Here is an 18,147-nt window from a genome sequence, read left to right on the forward strand (position 1 = left end):
AAAAATTTAGATTCCTAAACATCAGAATGTGCACAAAATGAAATCAAGTATGTTTTGGATATCTGCAGAAGAGACTGTGTTCCTTTATCCAATTTTACTATATATGTTGTTTAGACATATATGATGATTGAGAAACCTTTTAATTTTTTTTGTACTTGTATGATGTATAACATTCTCACATGTTTATGTTAGCACTTTGCTTTAACTGTGACTGAGTTTCATGAAAGATTGTATGAAATTCGGAAAAGATTGTATGAAATTCGGGAAGGATTCTAAGAACTTTAGGAAGGATTTCCTTGAACTTCATAATGGCTTTCATAAAAAAGTTTAGATTCTCAAACATCAGAATGTGCACAAAATGAAATCATTACCCATCACTAATGGAATAATCTACTAAAATTTGACACATTGATCCAAAATACACCAAAAATATATATTTAGAAACACATATATTTAAACTTTTGAAGGGTTCAATAATATTTAGGAATGACTTTTTGAAATTCAGGATGGTCTTCATAAATATAGTAGTTAAAAAAAGATTACATGTTTAACGTGTTCTTGCTTAAATTCAGGATGGTTTAAACATGTTGTGTGCTTTGCCATGGAACATCTTGTTCATCATCATCTATTTTTTGGAACAACATACTCAACTTCCTTACACCGTTTCTTTCTTCTTTGCTGAAATCAGTATGTAAAAAAGCCCACATTACAATTAAACACATCAAAGATATCACACACTTCTCCAACACAAGACACAAGATAATTCTATCTTGTAAAGAAACATTTCAAAGAAATCATAGACATAACACTAAAATACTTCATAAAATCCGTTTAGGAAGGTCTTCCTAATATTTATAAAGGCATTCTTGAAATTTAGGAAGGCCTTCCATAATGACGAACACAAACTTCCACTCAATTGCCCATTTTTCCATCTTCATCATCAACTCTCTGCTTTGTTCTTGAATTATCTGCTATCATGTATATTATCAATCACTTGAGTTAGAGCTGAAAACCTTATTCAACAACATGATCAGTCCATGAATTCAATTTTTGTTTTAACATTACTTCAAGAGATATCTTATATATGACATTTAAACTAATTCTGCAACACTACCAGATTGATTATCCTTAAAACCCCGGAAACACTACCAAGTTGATATGTGTCATTAACAAAACAATTCAAAAACTCATAGCAAGCTAGATACTTTACCAAATTCAACCACTCCTAAACAGCTTACACTTCTTCTCAAAAGAATACTTAAAACTCTCCCATATAATCTTACCTTTATTTCTATCATCTTGTAGCATAAGATTCCCAGAATCCAAGTAGTTGAATCCCGCTCCTTTCTTCCACCTCTCACCACGATATCCATCATTGTTCCTCTTCCTCTTTGACGATGTCTCTCTTTGTCCTGATGACAAGAGTCTTCCACAAACTCCAGCAAATCTGTAAACCATATTCTTAATATGTAATTTCTCGATTTGCTTGGTCTCTCATCATCGTCTTTTTCGTATTTATCCTTTTCTTCATCATCTTTGTTGAATTGGAAGTGATTATTCAAATTCAGAGGTAGTCATGTGAGAGGGCGAGCTGAGATTGGAGCAGGGTTCAAATCCAACTCTTCATTTCGATTATCGAAAGGCCAGATCTCAAATGTGGCTTGAAGCGGCTGAAGATGAGCTAGATCTCAAATGTGGTGATTCACGGCAAGCTTCACCAGAGAAATCCAAAATTGTGAGTTTAATTTAAAATAATAAATTTTGTATTTAAATTAAATATCAAATATCACTTAATGCTACATTTGGAAAAATTAAAAGAAATTTATTAAGAGTGCCATGAACAGTAAACATTCTTTTGGGATATGTCACTTTTGTTAATTCCTTTTCCCGGGTGCCATAGAAACAAACTAAAAAGACTATATTGCCCTCTAAAATCTAACTCTAATCTTTTCAAAACTTTTCAACAATCTTTCATCTCTTTTAACCTTCGTCGTTCTCTCCAACTCTCCTTTTTTTCATATTTCAATTTTTTTTTGTGAGTCTCTCCAGATTCGTCTAAAAAATAGAAAACCAAGCTCTGCAAAAATAGATAATTTTTTCCATAATTTACTCCAATCAAGCTTTACATCTGATCCAATTTTACCCGTTGCATATGAGATATCCTTTCATCTGTAACATGAGATGCTCCTATCGCCGTCAGGGATGCTTCCTTCTAAAGCTGGGTATGAGATGGACCAGATCTAGAGGACAATAATTTGTCCTTCGCTTAGCTTGTATAACAAGTTGGTGCACATAACTCTCAAAGATTGAATTTTCGGTGAACTTTCTGCTCTCATCTTCTTACTTTATTTTTTTTTGCTTTCTCTCTTCAAACACTTTGGGCCGGTGGACCAGATCCAGTCGACCAGGTTTTTTTGTCCACCATTATTATGTCCTTTGGAATGGCGTTTTGTGTCTATTGCTAACAAAAAAATTGTCCATATTTTATGTCTGCAAATCCGGTAGACTAGATCCAGTCGACCAAGTTTTTGTCCACTACTAGTAGGTCATTTGTTATCTTGAGTAGACCAGATCTATTTTGTCTGGCGTTTTATGTCCATTGCTAATAAAAAAACTTGTCCACACTGCATGTTAGCAGATCTGGTGGAACAGATCCAACAACCAAGGTTTTTGTCCACCACTATTATGTTCTTCGTTCTCTTAAGTTTGCCATATTTGTTTGGTCTAACGTTTTGTGTCTATCGCTCACAGAAAAATTCCCATATTGTAGGTCTGCAGAGCCGGTGGACCAGATCGAACAACTAAAATTTTTGTCCACCACTATTATGTTCGTCGTTCTCTTGAGTGGACCATATCTTTTTGGTATGACTATTTGTGTCCATTGATAACCAATAAAAATGTCTCCATTGCAAATATGAGCTCCGATGGACGTGATACAACAATTAAAGTTTTTGTCCACCACATTTACTTGTCTGCAGAATGATGAACAACATGTTTCTAAGAAACTAATGTCAATCACAATTTATTTCTAAAACCAATCAAAGCTTTAATTGTAGAATGTTAAGAATCAATGATTTAATGGAAAAGAAAATCGTTTATTAATGATGTTTTAGATAATACACAAAATAATCCACACCCTCTTTTACTCTCTCTCTTTATTTTAGGGGTATTTTATCTTTCTATAAACGGCATAGAATTGAAACATGACATTTTAAAGAAGAAAAATTTAAAAATGGCATTTTTTACAACTTTTATTTTGAAAATGGCATTTCTAATAAAGTTCCCAAAAATTAAGCTTATGTGCTACTTTTGGGAGAAAAATCTAAAACAGTCTAAGGTATTTCTCAACTAAAAAAACAATGCATATTTCCAAATATACTCAATATCTTTTTGGTGTTGAAAATTCAAAGAAAATTAGTATTTTAAAATATATAGTATTATTTTTAGATTTTCGTGATAATTAAAATTATTTAATAAACCGTCAAATTATTTATTATTTAATAGGAGTAGATAAATAGAGTGATTCATTTAATTTTAATCTGATAAATAGGTTCAAATTTCAGATCCCTTATAAATATCCCATATCCCTAGGAGTCGGTTTAGAAAGATAAGGTCGACTCGAGCCTAGGGAAAAAAAAGGAAACTAGAGTCTTTTAATCTCCAGAATCCTCTGCTAAAATGGCAAAGAACATGTACGTGGTGAAGCGCGATGGATGGGTGGAAACTTTTGACTTGGAGAAGATTAAAGTGCGACTTAAGAAGCTAAGCTATGGGCTTAGCAGTTACCATTGTAACCCTCTCCTCGTTGCTCAAAAAGTATCTGCTCGTTTCTACAATGGAATCACCACGACTCAACTCGAGGAATTGGCTGCTGACGCGGCTGCTTCCATGTCTTGCGACCATCCTCATTATGCCTACGTACGTCAGTATTTTTTCCTTATTTTTTTTTCTGCCAGTAATAGGATATGATTTTTGCATTCCTTTTATTTTTGTTTGTTTTCAGCTTGCTGCTAGGATTGCTGTCTCAAATCTTCATAAGAACACTAAGAATTTATTTTCTGAAACGTGAGATTACTCTTCAGCTTGGATTTTTTTCTTGGTCTTGCTTTGAGTTGAGTGTGTGTATCATTCATTATTTGAGTTTATAATTTCAGGGTTGCAGACATGTACCACCTTGTCGATGAAACATCTGGACTGAAGACTTCTCTAATAGATGAGCATGTATCTAGGATAGTTATGGAGGTAAGGTAGCTTTAAGATAAAGGGCTATATCCTATATATATGTTTCTAAATTGGTGTCATGAGCGGTGTACATGGTAAAATTTCCTAGGAATAATGTGTTTTTTTGTTTTCTCAGAACGCTGCTCGTCTGGATAGTGAAATCATATATGGCCGTGATTGTGATTATGATTACTTCGGGTTTAAAACGCTTGAGAGGTTGTATCTCTTGAAAGTCAATGGGAAAGTTGTTGAAAGGCCTCAACACATGCTTATGAGGGTTGCTGTTGGCATCCACATGGAAGATATCGATTGCGCAATAAAAAGTTACCATTTGATGTCTCAGAGATTGTTCACTCATGCATCTCCTACTCTCATCCATGCAGGAACTCCAAAGCCTCAAGTAAATAAAATACCTTATGTATTGAAATATATATATTCTTTAAGTAAGGCGTTTTATTTGCTCACGGTTATTTATTGAAAAATAAATTGAATTGGCAGTTAAGTAGCAGCTTTCTTATCTGCATGAAAGATGATAGTATCGAGGCCACACTCGAAAAGTGTGCTGTTGTAAGCAAATCTACTGGCAGTATTAGTGTTTCAGTTCATAACATTCGGGTCAAAAATGGCATTGTTCCAATACTGGATGATGTTGCTCAAGGAGGAGGTACGAGGAATGGTAAATCTTAGCTTTGCAACTTTGGTGATATCATTTTTGTCTAGTATATATGATGATCTCTCTCATGTATATATTGTGAAGGACCCTTTGTTGTATTCATGGAGCCATGGCATGCTGACATCTTTGAGTTTATAAAGCTCCAGAAGAACCACGAAATGGTACAGTACAGTCATACCAAGATAGAGATGTGTAGTTTTTTCAAGACATAACTTTTACAATGCAGGTGGAGGAGCACATGGCTAGAGCTCTCTGGATTCCAGATCTTTTCATGGAGAGAGTCAGGAGTGCTGGGAAGTGGTCACTGTTTTGTCCTAATGAAGCTCCAGGATTGGCTGATTGCTGGGGCCTAGATTTTGAGAGACTTTACACAAAGTATGAAAGAGAGGTGAGTCCCTAGCTATTTCATCCGATGTATATATACTGCTTCTTTTATAATGTAAGTTGAACGAACATAACTTGTATTAGGGAAAGGCCAAGAAGGTTTTTGAGGCGCTGGACCTTTATTTTGACATCTTGACCTCCCAGGTAGAAACAGGAATGCCATACATGCTTTTTAAGGTTAAGTAACATTCATATTTCTGTAGCTTTTTCTTATAGTCATATAATATAACCCACTGGCTCTTGATTACTGTTGAATTTGATACTCTTTTGTAGGATTCATGCAACAGAAAAAGCAATCAGCAAAATCTTGGTACCATTAACTCCTCCAGTTTATGTACTGAAGTTATTGAGTACACTAGTCCAACAGAAACTGCTGTTTGCAATATTGCGTCGATTGCTTTGCCCAGATTTGTTAGGGAGAAAGTGAGTTAGAAATTAGTTTGTTGGTTCTCTAAATTTGCTTTTTTCTTCATCACTCGAGAGTATAGCTCTTAACAATATTCTTCTCACAACAGGATGTCCCATTGGACTCTCATCCATCTAAGCTTGCTGGCAGTCTGCGCTCAAAGAGTCGTTACTTTGATTTTGACATGCTAGCCGAGGTCAGATATTATATAGCATACTAAACACTTGCCTTGTTTGACAAGAAATCTGAATCTCAACAAATCTATATATCTGGAACCTTTTTTTATTTATTTATTTAACTTTTGTGTGGCCAGGTAACTGCTACTGTTACTAATGATCTCGATAGGATAATAGACAGAAACAACTATCCTGTGGAGACGGCAAAAACTTCAAACATGCGTCATAGACCTATTTGTATTGGTGTACAAGGTCTTGCAGATGCATTTGTCCTACTTGGAATGCCATTTGACTCTCCACAGGTAGACTTCTTTGTTTAATGACCATCCTTGGGGAATTTTTTTGTTTTCTCTGTTCTAACCAGTTTGGTTTGTTGTTACTTCAGGCCAAACAACTAAATATGGATATATTCGAAACCATTTATTACCATGCACTCAATGCGTCTTCAGAGCTTGCTGCAAGGTATAATGCGTATGAGACATACAAAGGAAGTCCCATGAGCAAGGTATGCATCTCATCCTGCAATTATATCAAATATCTTGTGAGTTAACTTTGTAATTTAGGATTGTAGATCGTGTGCTTGATTATATCCGATGATTCTATAGGGGATTCTTCAACCTGACATGTGGAATGTGACTCCATCTAACCGCTGGGACTGGGCTTTGCTTAGAGACATGATATCAAAGAATGGAGTGAGGAACTCTCTTTTAGTCTCACTGATGCCAACTGTTTCAACCAGTCAGATTCTCGGGAACAACGAATCTTTCGAGCCATATGCATCAAACATCTACAGCCGCAGAGGATTGAGGTGTGTGATTAAATTGTTTCTAGTATTCCCCCACACTGGTTTACTCATTCCCTTTCCTTGTGTTTGTTCAGTGGGGAATTCATACTTGTAAATAAGCATCGTCTTCATGATTTGACTGAAATGGGTCTTTGGACTCCAACACTGAAAGAGAAGGTCATTAGTGAGAATGGTTCGATATGCAATGTCCCTGAGATACCTAATGACTTGAAAGCTATCTACAGGTAAAGGTTCTTTATTCATTTTTTAAAAAAAATACTTTTCTTCACCCACTACAGTGAATCTCGGATTTGAATTTGGGACAATTGCATTTTATATACCTTTATTTGGCCTTGAATGCAATAGTAGACCACATATTCGATATTTCAGAAACATAACCACTAATGGTACTGAAATTACAGTTTACTCATAGCATTGAGTGTTATTTAAGCTTACAAATTCAGGTTGTTGAAGCTGTAAGAGCTTCAAATTTGGTTGTTCATGGTTATTGGAAAATTGATGGCGGTGGCACAACTGTAAATAAAAGAAGTATATGAGAATATGGATGTAATAAACATTTTCACAAAAAATTCAGATAAATCAGAAATAATGGCATTTCTGTGAATACAAAGATTTAATAGGGAGAAAGTGGCAAATGTTGGAAAGAGAAAATGAGAGGTCTAACATTGCAATTGACTCAAGTTTGTAGTCTAATTTTGCAAGTCTCCCTTTGACTTTCTTACAATTTTACACAATGGGAGATTAAACAAGAAACGGTGGTTGACATGGCTATTGATCGTGGATGCTACATAGATCAAAGCCAGAGCTTAAATATACGCTTGGAAGAACCTACCCACCGAAAGCTCAGTTCCTTACATTTCTATTGTTGGCGTAAGGTATGATCTTTACTTTAAAACATTTCCCAAAATTATTGAGTTTCAAAAGAATTATATGAGCAAAGCATTGAGTTTCAACAGGGTCTGAAAACTGGGATGCACTGCCTGATGACTGACCCTGCGATCAAGGTAAATAAACCGGGATGCACGGTATGATGACTGACCCTGCGATGACCTGCTTTCACTATACTTTTTAAGTCATGAACTCTCTGTTTGCATCCGACGCTTATTGAGACACTCTGTGCATAACCTGCAATCATCATCAGTCTATTCCAGTTTTTCTCTTGTTAGATTCCAATGAGTCTTTTGTTCTGATTAATGTTTTGTGGACTCTTTTGTCTACTGTTTTCCCATACAAACTGCCCTCTATGAATAATGATCCATACTACACTTACATAGCTAAACAACAGCCATAACAAATTTTGATCCATTTCTTTGTCATGTGCTTGAAGAAAGTAAACCCTCCGATGGCGGCGATCAATTCGTCTGCAACGGCACCGATCAATTCGTCTTCTTCCTCATGGAAGAACAAGCATCTTCCCACACCAAGAACCATTGCCATTGTATCGTACTTCGCCACCGTTATCTTTGTCTACTGCTCTTCCTATTACATTTCTCTTACGGCGACGAAGAAACTGATTCCGCTTGCCTTCTTGGCAGTATGCTTTATCCCACTCTTCCCGCTCCCTCCTCTGAATCTTGAGAACCGCTTTAATGGTATATACCAGTGGGCTTTGAGTAAGTCGGTTGGTTCTTTCGCTTGCTACTACTTCTTTAAATGGATAGGCTCATCTATCAAGCTGGAGAGTGACACGTTCTTGATGAACGCATCTCTGTTCTTCCTCTTCTATCTCATTGCCATGGATCATATCTACCACACTAATGAATACGTCGGTTTGTGTGATGGTTTCTTATTTGCGGGTTTTAGTTTGATGACCGAGCACAACATCATCCCCAGTTCGTTGTTATTTGCGTCGGTTCTGGACTCTCATTCTTGAAAAACATTCGGCAATTCTTGAAACCTGATGGGCTGAGCCAGGTTGAAGAAAGAGATGGAGATGATGACAGCCTCACCGCTGACAGAAGGGGGAAGGCCAGAACAGTTGCCGTCATATCGTACTTTGCCACCGTGTGCCTATTCCTCCGCTCAACCTTCTTCGCCTCTCTCCCAATTAAAAAGCTTTGGGTCCCGGTCATCACTTTCGTCGTATGTACCGTTCTACTCTTTCCCTTCCCACGGCTACGTCTTCTGAGGCGTCTGAACAACACACACAGTTACGCCATCTATAAATTCATTGGGTCGTTTTGGTGCAGTTATGCCTTCAACTTGTTGGGATCTTCAGTTCAGCTTGATAAGGATAGTTTTCTGAGTCAAGCTTCACTCACGTTTGTCATCTTATTAGTTGCCTTAGATTACTTGTATGAAGTTGATGAGGATTTTGAAGTGTGCAACGGTTATCTTTTCGCTGGCTTTGGCTTGATGATGGGTCAGCAAGAGATACCACAGTGGGTTGTCTCTGTGATAGGAATAGCTCTTTCTTTGGTTAAGAACTACTTGCAACTATGGAGGAAAGCTGATGCTCTCAAGTCTACTATAAGTAAAAGGTGGGACATTGAGAATAAAGGGAGTGAGCGGGATGATGCTGAGTAATAAAAAAAAAACAGAGAGCAGCTGGAGATTGAACAGAGGAATCAAACACCAGAGAAGTTGGACAAGGTATTACAAAGGGTCAAGTGAAGGATGACATAAGTACTCGGTATAAATGTATGTAGCCTACTAATCTACAAATAAAGAAAAAAAGTTATGGAACAAATATAAATACGATTTCTGATTTCATTTGTGTTCACCATATTTATGATTTTGTTTTTTTGTAGATTCTATGAACAATCCTACTATATTCACTAGCATCTACCCATCGTACACCACGAGTCAATTTTTTTTCTTCTCTGTTTCTATATAATTTTTAGACTTTTGGTTTATTTAAATTGGCATAGTTATGTTGTAGTTTTGTAACTACAAAACTACATATGTTACGTTGCTATATATACATTATATGTTTTTTGTTTTTTTTTTAAATCAAACTAACTATATATATTTATGAATATATATAGGGGATGGTATAGATAAACTCAAAATTGTAGATAAAGTTTACAATTCTATAGTGATATATATAATTGTTCTAGTGCTGTATTTTTAATCTAATATATATATAATATATTTAAATGTGATTTATTTAGTATTTATTTGGTTTAAAAATAAGAACTTAATTTATGATTGTAAATTATATATTTTTTTTTAATATATGCTAAACTACAATACATTTAGAGATGTCCAACGTTATTAATTGTTTTACGTAAATACACTTAATATAATATTTGGACTGCCGACCGTCTTTTTTAAAGTATATTTGTAGTCTTTAAATTAAAGATTCCCACTTCATAGCTTACATAAATAAATTTTAAGAATAAATTAAACTCAATTATGGATATAGCTTACTTTATTATCTCACGTAAAAGAAGGAAAACATACATAAATCAATAACATTAAATAAAGTCAATTAACTTTAGTTTTTACATAAAAAAAAAGATTTGCTTCTCTACCACGAACCAAACACATAAAGTTGTCAAAATCCTACCATTAAAGACTATTAAGAACAGAAAATTAGTTGTGCCTTTTTCCCATCTTCACGTGTCACGTCACCTGGTATGTGTGTCTTCTTCCTCTTCTCTTTCGAATTTTTTAATTCATCTGTATGTATAATTCCTAAATCTACAATAGATTTCGATTGTTATACAAGTGTCGGTTCTCTCTTGATAATTGTACCAAAAAATAATTGTGTTTCTTCCTCGTCATTATTTTATTTTCTTGTTGTTTGATCATCTATTTTTCGTTTTATTGACAAATTTTATATGATATACAAAAATAAAATCATATCTTATTTGTGTAGGTTGCGATGGAGAGTAATCATCAAACTGTTCCTGTTGATAAATCTGAATATAGTCTGCAAGTCTCAGGTGAACCCGATTTTGTTAGTCAAAAAGAGTTTTAATTTCAAGCCGGAAAATATGATTCAGTTAGTGGAGACGAAGCTTCAGGCAGTGAATTTGAGGAAAAAGAAGAAGATAATATAAGCCAACAAAGAGGACCATGTTAAAACTGAAGAGATTTCTACTTTAGGACCAAACACAGAAACTGGGAAGAAAGATAAACTGTGTATTGGGATGGAGTTTAGTTCTGATAAAACTGCATATAAAGTTTATAAAAAGTTTGGAGGAGAACACGGTTTCAATGTAAGAAAACAACGAAGGAAGAAAATAAATAATAAGGTGGTGAGGCTTCTTTATGTTTGCTCAAAAGAGAGGTTTAGGAAGGAAACTAAGCTCAAAACATGTTATTCGCAACGAATTATACGGTGTGGTTGTAAAGCTCACATGACTTGCTACCTTCAAAAGTTTAAGATTGTGTCTTTCAGCCAGAATCACAACTATGATTTAGTGAAGACGCCTATGAAGAGCAGTTATGACTTATTGTCTTTCTTTGAACACTATGAGAGAGTGTTGGATGATCGACGGTATAACGAATTAACTGCAGACTTCAAAATGATGCACACCTCATCGGTATTATCTGCTTCTGTAGAGATGTTGCAACATGCAGAAGAAGTGTATGCACCCACAGTTTTTAGCTTGTTTCAGAAGCAATACACAGTTATTGGTGATTATGTTGCAAAAAAAGGTCAGTAAGTCTGAGATGGTATATGAATACAAAGTATCTTATCGTGGTGGACCGCGCAAGCATTTGGTTAATTATGATGCTATAAACCAAACAATACACTGTAGTTGCATGAAGTATTCTTTTGCTGGGATCTTATGTCGTCATGCACTGAAAGTGTTGGATAAGAAGGATGTTAGAAGAATTCCATCTAACTACATCTTGACTCGATGGAGTAAAGAAGCAAAATCTCGAAGCATATATTCTTATCGTTGAGAGACACTTAATGGATCTGTAACACAATCGATTGGAAAGTGTTACAGCCATTTATGTCGCGATTTCCGTGAGATTGCATCTGTTGCTGCTGAACATGTAGAATTGACGATGTGTGCAAATGAAGCTGCATGTCAGTTACTTAAAGAATTAGAAGAAAAGAAAAAGGAACTTGTGAAAGCTAATGCATGGATGCTATCAACTTCAAATGTTGAACCTGTGGAAGGAGAAGAAGACGAAAAAGTTCCAAACGCACGTGGAATTAAAAGAAAAGCTACCGTTGGACAACCAAAGAACAAAACAGTCGGACCTCATGGTGATTTGAAATTTTATATTTTGTAGGAATTTGACAAGAACTATGATGATTTATCGTAAAGTTCTATTATTTTGAAGTGGAAAACATATAGAAGTGATGAAACTCTATTATTATCTATATTAGTTAAATTTGTTTTTGTAACTCTTTTTGTTTAGAGGTCAAGTCGTTAAATCCATGAACAATTCTAAAACTATTTTAATATCTTTGGTCGGATTCCTAATTGATACTTACTCAGGCTCTGTTTCTTTTTTCTTTTTTTGTTGGATACATATAAATTTGACATTTACTCGACTTATCTTATTTTCTTCTCTCTAATACTAGTTTATCTACAAAGATGCATGTGTATCTTGTATACAGAGCGAGCATCTGTTTTTTTTTTTTTTTTACTACTATTTACTACTATTTTTCTTTTTCATTTTAGAATTTAACTGGAAAATAAAAGAATGAGAATGCACTTAATCGATATTTTCTTAGAGCAAAAAAAAAATAAAAGACAACACAAATAATTAGTGGTCCCTACAGTTATGTATGCTTTCCTTTTTTTTTTTTTACGTGAGACATATAACAAATGGTATCCATAATTGAGTTTAATTTGATTATTTTGTTTAAATAATATAATTAGTTTATTTTGATGACATGACTATTTGATTGGTTTTTAAGTAGGGGATGAATAAGATGGGTTCACCCATAAGGGTGAACCCAAGAATTGTTTAAATTTTAATATGTTAAGATGTATTATATTAAGGGTGAGACATAGAAAATATATAATGTTACCGTTAAAAAACAAATACAGATATAATTTGAAGGATTTTAGATCTGCGACATATAAAGAACAATCGCTTAATATTTGGAGTGCCGACGTATCAAAATTGAACGTTTTTTTGTTTCAATAACGATTCATTTCCTCAAAATCGCTTAACAATTTTGTGTCTCTTCTTATAATCGTTGTAATTTTAATATAAGATACTTGATATAACAATATATAGTCATGTTCAAATTTGTTGAGACATACCTTTCAATATATTCGGAAACACTTCTTTGAAAACAACTTTGTTTTCCTCTCAATCTTGCCTTTTTTGTTAACAATTAAGATTTTTAATCCTTTTTTTGAAGTTACCCTAGATAACGCAACATATAGCTGTCATGAGAAAACACTGGTCTTGGTAAATATAATGCAACATGCTCTACAGATTGTCCCTGACTTTTTTTAATAGTCATAGCAAAAGCCATAGTTGAAACTGTTGTCGCCTCATTTTGAAAGGGAGTTTGGTGTATGATGGTGTGAGAACAATCTGTGGAATCAAGACTATATCACCAATTCTATCGCCTGTTATTACTCTTGCTTCTACAACATGTGCTGTCATTTGTGCATCTGAAGTCTAGTACCATTGCATAACCCACCCTTTGGATCAATGTTCCTAAGCAACATAACAGGAACTTCAATTTTCAAACACAAGCTGTGATGTTGCAAACATGACAGCTTTATGCTGTTTAAAAAATCTGGTGTAATCACTGGAGTTTTAAGGGAATCCAAATCTGTTGGGTCAATGCTATCAGCACTTAGATAGACCATTCTCTCACCTGTATATTAATAAGCAAACAATGTGTTAGTAAAATATGAATCACAATCAAAACTACTAAAGATTTAAATGTTATAGTTTTAAAATATGTGTATAAATCAGAATACTTACTATCTAGTTTTTTTAGCATATACTGGTTTATTGTATTCATGTCATCATTGGTTGGTGCTAAAATGACTCTTTTTGGAAAAATTCTGCTTCAGGTTTATCTCCTAACAATGCCGGATTGCCATATATTTCCCTAGTAATACCTGCAATAGGATTATCTGCTTTTGTAATCAAGAAATCTTCTGGGATATCGATTAAAGCGTCACCATCATTAGGTTCTGAAATTCTACCATCACCAACGTCTAAAAACCAATTTGAAAATTCTTGGATCTCTTTAGATTCTTCTACATTTAAGTTTTTTAGTAGACTCATATTCTTCGTCAGCTTTAGAACCTCACAGTGATCCCATATGTAAGAAGCATTTGGAGCTGATACGACTATTTCAGCCCGTCCTGCACCATTAATCAGAGGAAGGATTTGTCTGAAATCACCTCCGAAGACCACAACCTTTCCAACAAAGACTTTGTTCTCAACGTCTCCTATAATATCAGAAAAGCTTATGTCTAAAGACTCAAAACAATACTTGCTCATCATTGGCGCCTCGTCCCAGATGATAAAAGATTTCTTTTTGATCAAATTAGCCAAATCAAAATTAAGCTTTAGTTTACATAGAGAATAGTCATCCACTATCAGAGGTATGGTAAATCTTGAGTGTGCAGTCCTACCACCTTCTAACAACAATGAAGCAATGCCACTGGATGCCACGTTAAGTACTATCAATCCTCTAGATCTTATAGCTGCTGAAAGTGTTTTCAACATATATGTTTTTCATGTTCCTCCGCAACCATATAGAAAGAAAAGTCCACCAAGATTGTTGAGAACAGCGCTAATTATCTTATCATAATCACCTCTCTGCTCATCTGTTAGCATTTGAATCCATTCGTCATGCTTTTCTTTTAATTCATCATGGTTGTACCTCATTTCTTCAGCAATGAAACGGTTGGAATAATTAAGTCCTTTTATAGATGGCTAAGGAAAGTCTCCAATATTTTTAGAAGATCCTCCATTAGACAGCATTATCTTCTCTATCTCTTGCAACGCATAGTTCTTTATTTCTGATTCAGTTAAATTCAGATTGAAAAACATGACAACATTTAAACTAACTATCTTCAGCAAACAATATTAAGTAACACTCTAAGAAATACTAATTTTGGATCCTTAAAAAAGCTATGCGTTGCAAAATCATTAAAGCAGGCGGTTAATTGAAAAACGAACTCCATACAAACCTGGATTGTTAAATTCTTCATTCTTTTTGTTTTCAATATCTTCTGATAGAATCTTCCATGTTTCTTCCCAGACATGTTCTGGTCTTGATAGTGAGTCTGAAAGAATCATCATTGCAAAAAAAAAATCCATAAATACTCACCAAAACACTAGTAACTTGCATCGAATAGACTATCAATCCAAAACTGATCATCAGATATGATCCCACACGCAAAACATGTTTCTTTATATGATTTGTAGACAACACCATTATAGGTTTTGATGTCATCAAAACATGTTGGACCCTTCACAATATTAAGTAACAATCTAAAAAAATACTCATCTTCTAGTTTTTTGGGCACATAATGAATACGACCTAATGAAAATCCACGACTCCTTTTACTGAATTTTATTCTTCCCATCATAAGTGAAGTATCCTGGGATTTCCACATATGTGAGTTGCATGTTTTCCCTTTTTACCTACAGCATTATTCCTATTCAAAGTCATCCAAGCCATGAATTGAGAATCTTGATTAGCCACACATTCCAAAACGTCTTCTATTTCCCTCTACATGACAAGATAACTTCTGGACAGGGGTTGATCTGTATTGGATGGGGAACTTAAATGCCTCCATATAACCTCTAATGCCGAGACGTACAGATTGATGGTGAGACGTACCTTTATCATTGAAAACATTAAGATATTTTCACAGATTGATGGTGAATTAGTAATTTATGCAATCTTCAAAAATTTGAAAAAGTAACTTGCAGTCAAATAAATCTTTGATTTCATTCTTCTTCTTTTTAGTTTGATATGTTGCTCCACCAACATTAGTGTCTTCTGTAATGGTTTTGTTAGCCGGCTCCACAATGGCAACTACACGGTATGGACCCTTATTGATATAATTGAATAGGTTTTTGATTGAACCGCTTTGATTGCACCATTCCACGTTTATGTGAGCTCGATAACGAAGAGATAATTTAGCATTGTAAGGTACAACATACCTATTGTCATATTTTATGCCACTTTTCTCTACAAAATGTTCTGAACGACGCCTCCTATAAATAGGATAACCAAAATAGGATAACCATCACACTTGGTTATATCTTCATATTTTTTTGAGAATAGTTTAAAACACTTCCCATCAACCATGCACGGTGAATTTGTATTTGCTGCACCATATGGTCCATGAATCATTGAATCTTTAATGACTTCATAAAGTTCTGGATCTTCATCTTTATATCTCTGCTGAAATGTCTTGTCAATGTCATCTGCAGTTGGTAGCTCACTTTTAGCATCCATCTACAATCGAATATGAGCATGTGAAAGTCCTCTCTTCTGAAATTCTATAGTATACATAGCCGCAATTGTATAGCTATTTTAGTCATGGTTTTTTAGAGATTTAAATTGATTACAAAAATCCTATTCTAACTATTTAATTAAAATGCTTACCAGCCTTTGTTTTTCCCAACAACCGCTTTTCTATCAAATCTTTCATTAGCGACTCCAGCTTGATTTTGAAAATTTTAGCAACTATGACAGGTCTGTCATCTGCAGTCAACCCTCTTTTCTGGACATATATAGTTATCTCTGGCCACTTTGGATTACACGTGAAGGTGATAAACGAATCTGGAAAACCGTAGTGCTTTCAAATGGCCATATCATCATAATAGCTTTGCACCATGTAATGTGGACCTCCTATGAATGATGTTGGGAACAGAATTTGATTCTCATGTTCACTCATATTAATGTTTCCAGATTCTGCTTCATATTTTATGGTTGTGTAATTCTCACAGCGTTTCTTGGACTTGTTATACTTTATATAAGATAATTGGTTTGTCTTGATAGTTGTGTAAGTAGCACAGAGAAACTGTTGAAAAAATCGCTTAGAACGTAGGAGTGTTTGACACTCGTTTTCCCTCTCCTGTATCCGGAAGGGAAACCATTGTCGCATGCTTATACATTTTTTCTTGTTCTGGTTGTTTATATTCTTGTGAAAGCTTTTTCTATACCATGCCTCCACCCATCTCCACCATAACAGAATATCAGCGGATACTATAAAGCCAAGTAGGATATATGGATTTCACTGATTCTCTATAGGCGCCCAAAACTCTTTTCTTGTATAACTATATCTCTAGATGGCCTCTCTTTCCTGAAATCACCTAATATTAATGCTGCAACCTCAGATGCTTTAGGCATGCTATAAGTTCTTCCATCAACTCCAACACGATCAGCAACAATTCTCATGTGAAACGGTTCAGCAGTATTAGATTCAAACCTATCTTTGGCTGATCTGAAGTTTTGGACATATTGGTTGATAGTGTTGAGCATTTGGATGATGGATTCAATTAATTCCTTCTTCAAGTTTTGTTTCCCACCATCTCAATATGTGCTTTTGCCTTTGATGCATTTTTTGCTTTTGCCAAAATACATATAATTAGATAGTACAATTATAAGTTTTTTTAAAATTTACAAAATCACAGTTGCTCTGTTATCAACTTCAGTCTCAGTATCGGCAATATATAGCTGTGAATACTTTTCATAATCACCATTTTCTGTTTTCAAACTTCATATTAAATGGTAATTTCCTCCTCGTAATCGAAACATGTTAGGGCCTTTACCTTTCGATATTGATCTGTCAACTATCCCACCAAGTGAAGTTATTGCAAAAACCATATTTATAAATATGTTGGTGTTTCTGATAGTTTCTGCTCAGTGGATCATCACCTGAGAGAAACTTCTTGATAAGGTCTGGTAATTCTTCAAGTAAATGGAGCTTAACACTCCCTTGTCCACAACAAAGAGTGAAAATAGGATTCATTTGATTCTTTCTCTTGTTTATGCGTTCATCAAAGCACATAAGTGCCCCATAAAACTTACACGTATATGTAGGATCACCATGGTCAAGATAACCTATTTAAAATGAAATCACATTGTTACATATAGGTATAATCAAGAAACTGGAAAGGTTGTTTCAACACGCGGGAAGAAGATTAGGGATTCGGCGCCACTGACTTAGTTTGTAATTTTAAGCTTCACTTTGATCCGATGAACACATCTACTTTAAATGTAGGGAACAGGGTTTTCTTACAGGAATTTGATTAAAAATGCCACTTTCAAAACTAAACTCATGACAAATGCCATTTTCTAATTTTTCTTTTTGAAACTGCCATTTTTTTGTTTTATGGCATTGATAAAAAGACGATTTTACCCTTGAATGAAATCTGAATCAAAACATAATTAAAAAATATATAAAAATTGATGTGAATCAATTTTGTCCATCGATGAGTTCATCAATATTGTCTATCAGTTGTTGTCATATGGGAATTCATCTGGGAATTCATCAATGTTGTCCACCGGAGAGTTCATCAGTGTTGTCCTTTGATTGTTGTTCTCGGGGAGTTCATCAGTGTTGTC

General features: G+C 34.7%; 1 protein-coding gene and 2 pseudogenes across 2 annotated transcripts; 2 read left to right on the forward strand and 1 right to left on the reverse strand.

The window, feature by feature from the left end:
- The first annotated feature begins 3,609 nt into the window (after positions 1–3,609).
- On the forward strand, positions 3,610–7,828 carry LOC104750201 (ribonucleoside-diphosphate reductase large subunit-like). Of its 2 annotated transcripts, XM_087493129.1 has the most exons (16): positions 3,610–3,918; positions 4,004–4,065; positions 4,155–4,242; positions 4,358–4,621; positions 4,720–4,897; positions 4,979–5,055; positions 5,121–5,282; positions 5,363–5,455; positions 5,552–5,701; positions 5,794–5,880; positions 5,998–6,162; positions 6,246–6,365; positions 6,466–6,668; positions 6,740–6,889; positions 7,458–7,540; positions 7,622–7,828. In XM_087493129.1, exons 1-15 carry the CDS (start codon positions 3,679–3,681, stop codon positions 7,537–7,539), a joined length of 2,121 nt encoding a protein of 706 aa, XP_087349255.1. In that variant the 5' UTR covers positions 3,610–3,678; the 3' UTR covers position 7,540; positions 7,622–7,828. The 2 variants fall into 2 exon arrangements, with proteins under 2 accessions (XP_087349255.1, XP_087349256.1); XM_087493130.1 differs by lacking the exons at positions 7,458–7,540; positions 7,622–7,828 and having other exon boundaries at positions 4,720–4,885; positions 6,740–7,028.
- A 3,312-nt stretch (positions 7,829–11,140) lies between these two features.
- LOC147925281 (protein FAR1-RELATED SEQUENCE 9-like) lies at positions 11,141–11,864 on the forward strand (annotated as a pseudogene).
- A 989-nt stretch (positions 11,865–12,853) lies between these two features.
- LOC147925282 (uncharacterized) lies at positions 12,854–17,590 on the reverse strand (annotated as a pseudogene).
- Positions 17,591–18,147: the final 557 nt, after the last annotated feature.

The sequence above is a fragment of the Camelina sativa genome, chromosome 16 (genome assembly GCF_030686135.1).
Source record: "Camelina sativa cultivar CO46 ecotype springtype chromosome 16, ASM3068613v1".
Taxonomy (NCBI): Eukaryota; Viridiplantae; Streptophyta; class Magnoliopsida; order Brassicales; family Brassicaceae; genus Camelina; species Camelina sativa.

What these genes read in the sequence shown, in the direction of transcription:
- LOC104750201 (XM_087493129.1), top strand. Translation starts at nt 3,679, where the DNA reads ATGGCAAAGAACATGTACGTGGTGAAGCGCGATGGATGGGTGGAAACT. An exon ending in ATTTTGACATGCTAGCCGAG is followed by an intron (nt 5,881 to 5,997) that starts GTCAGATATTAT and finishes TTGTGTGGCCAG; the next exon opens with GTAACTGCTACTGTTACTAA. An exon ending in AAGGAAGTCCCATGAGCAAG is followed by an intron (nt 6,366 to 6,465) that starts GTATGCATCTCA and finishes ATGATTCTATAG; the next exon opens with GGGATTCTTCAACCTGACAT.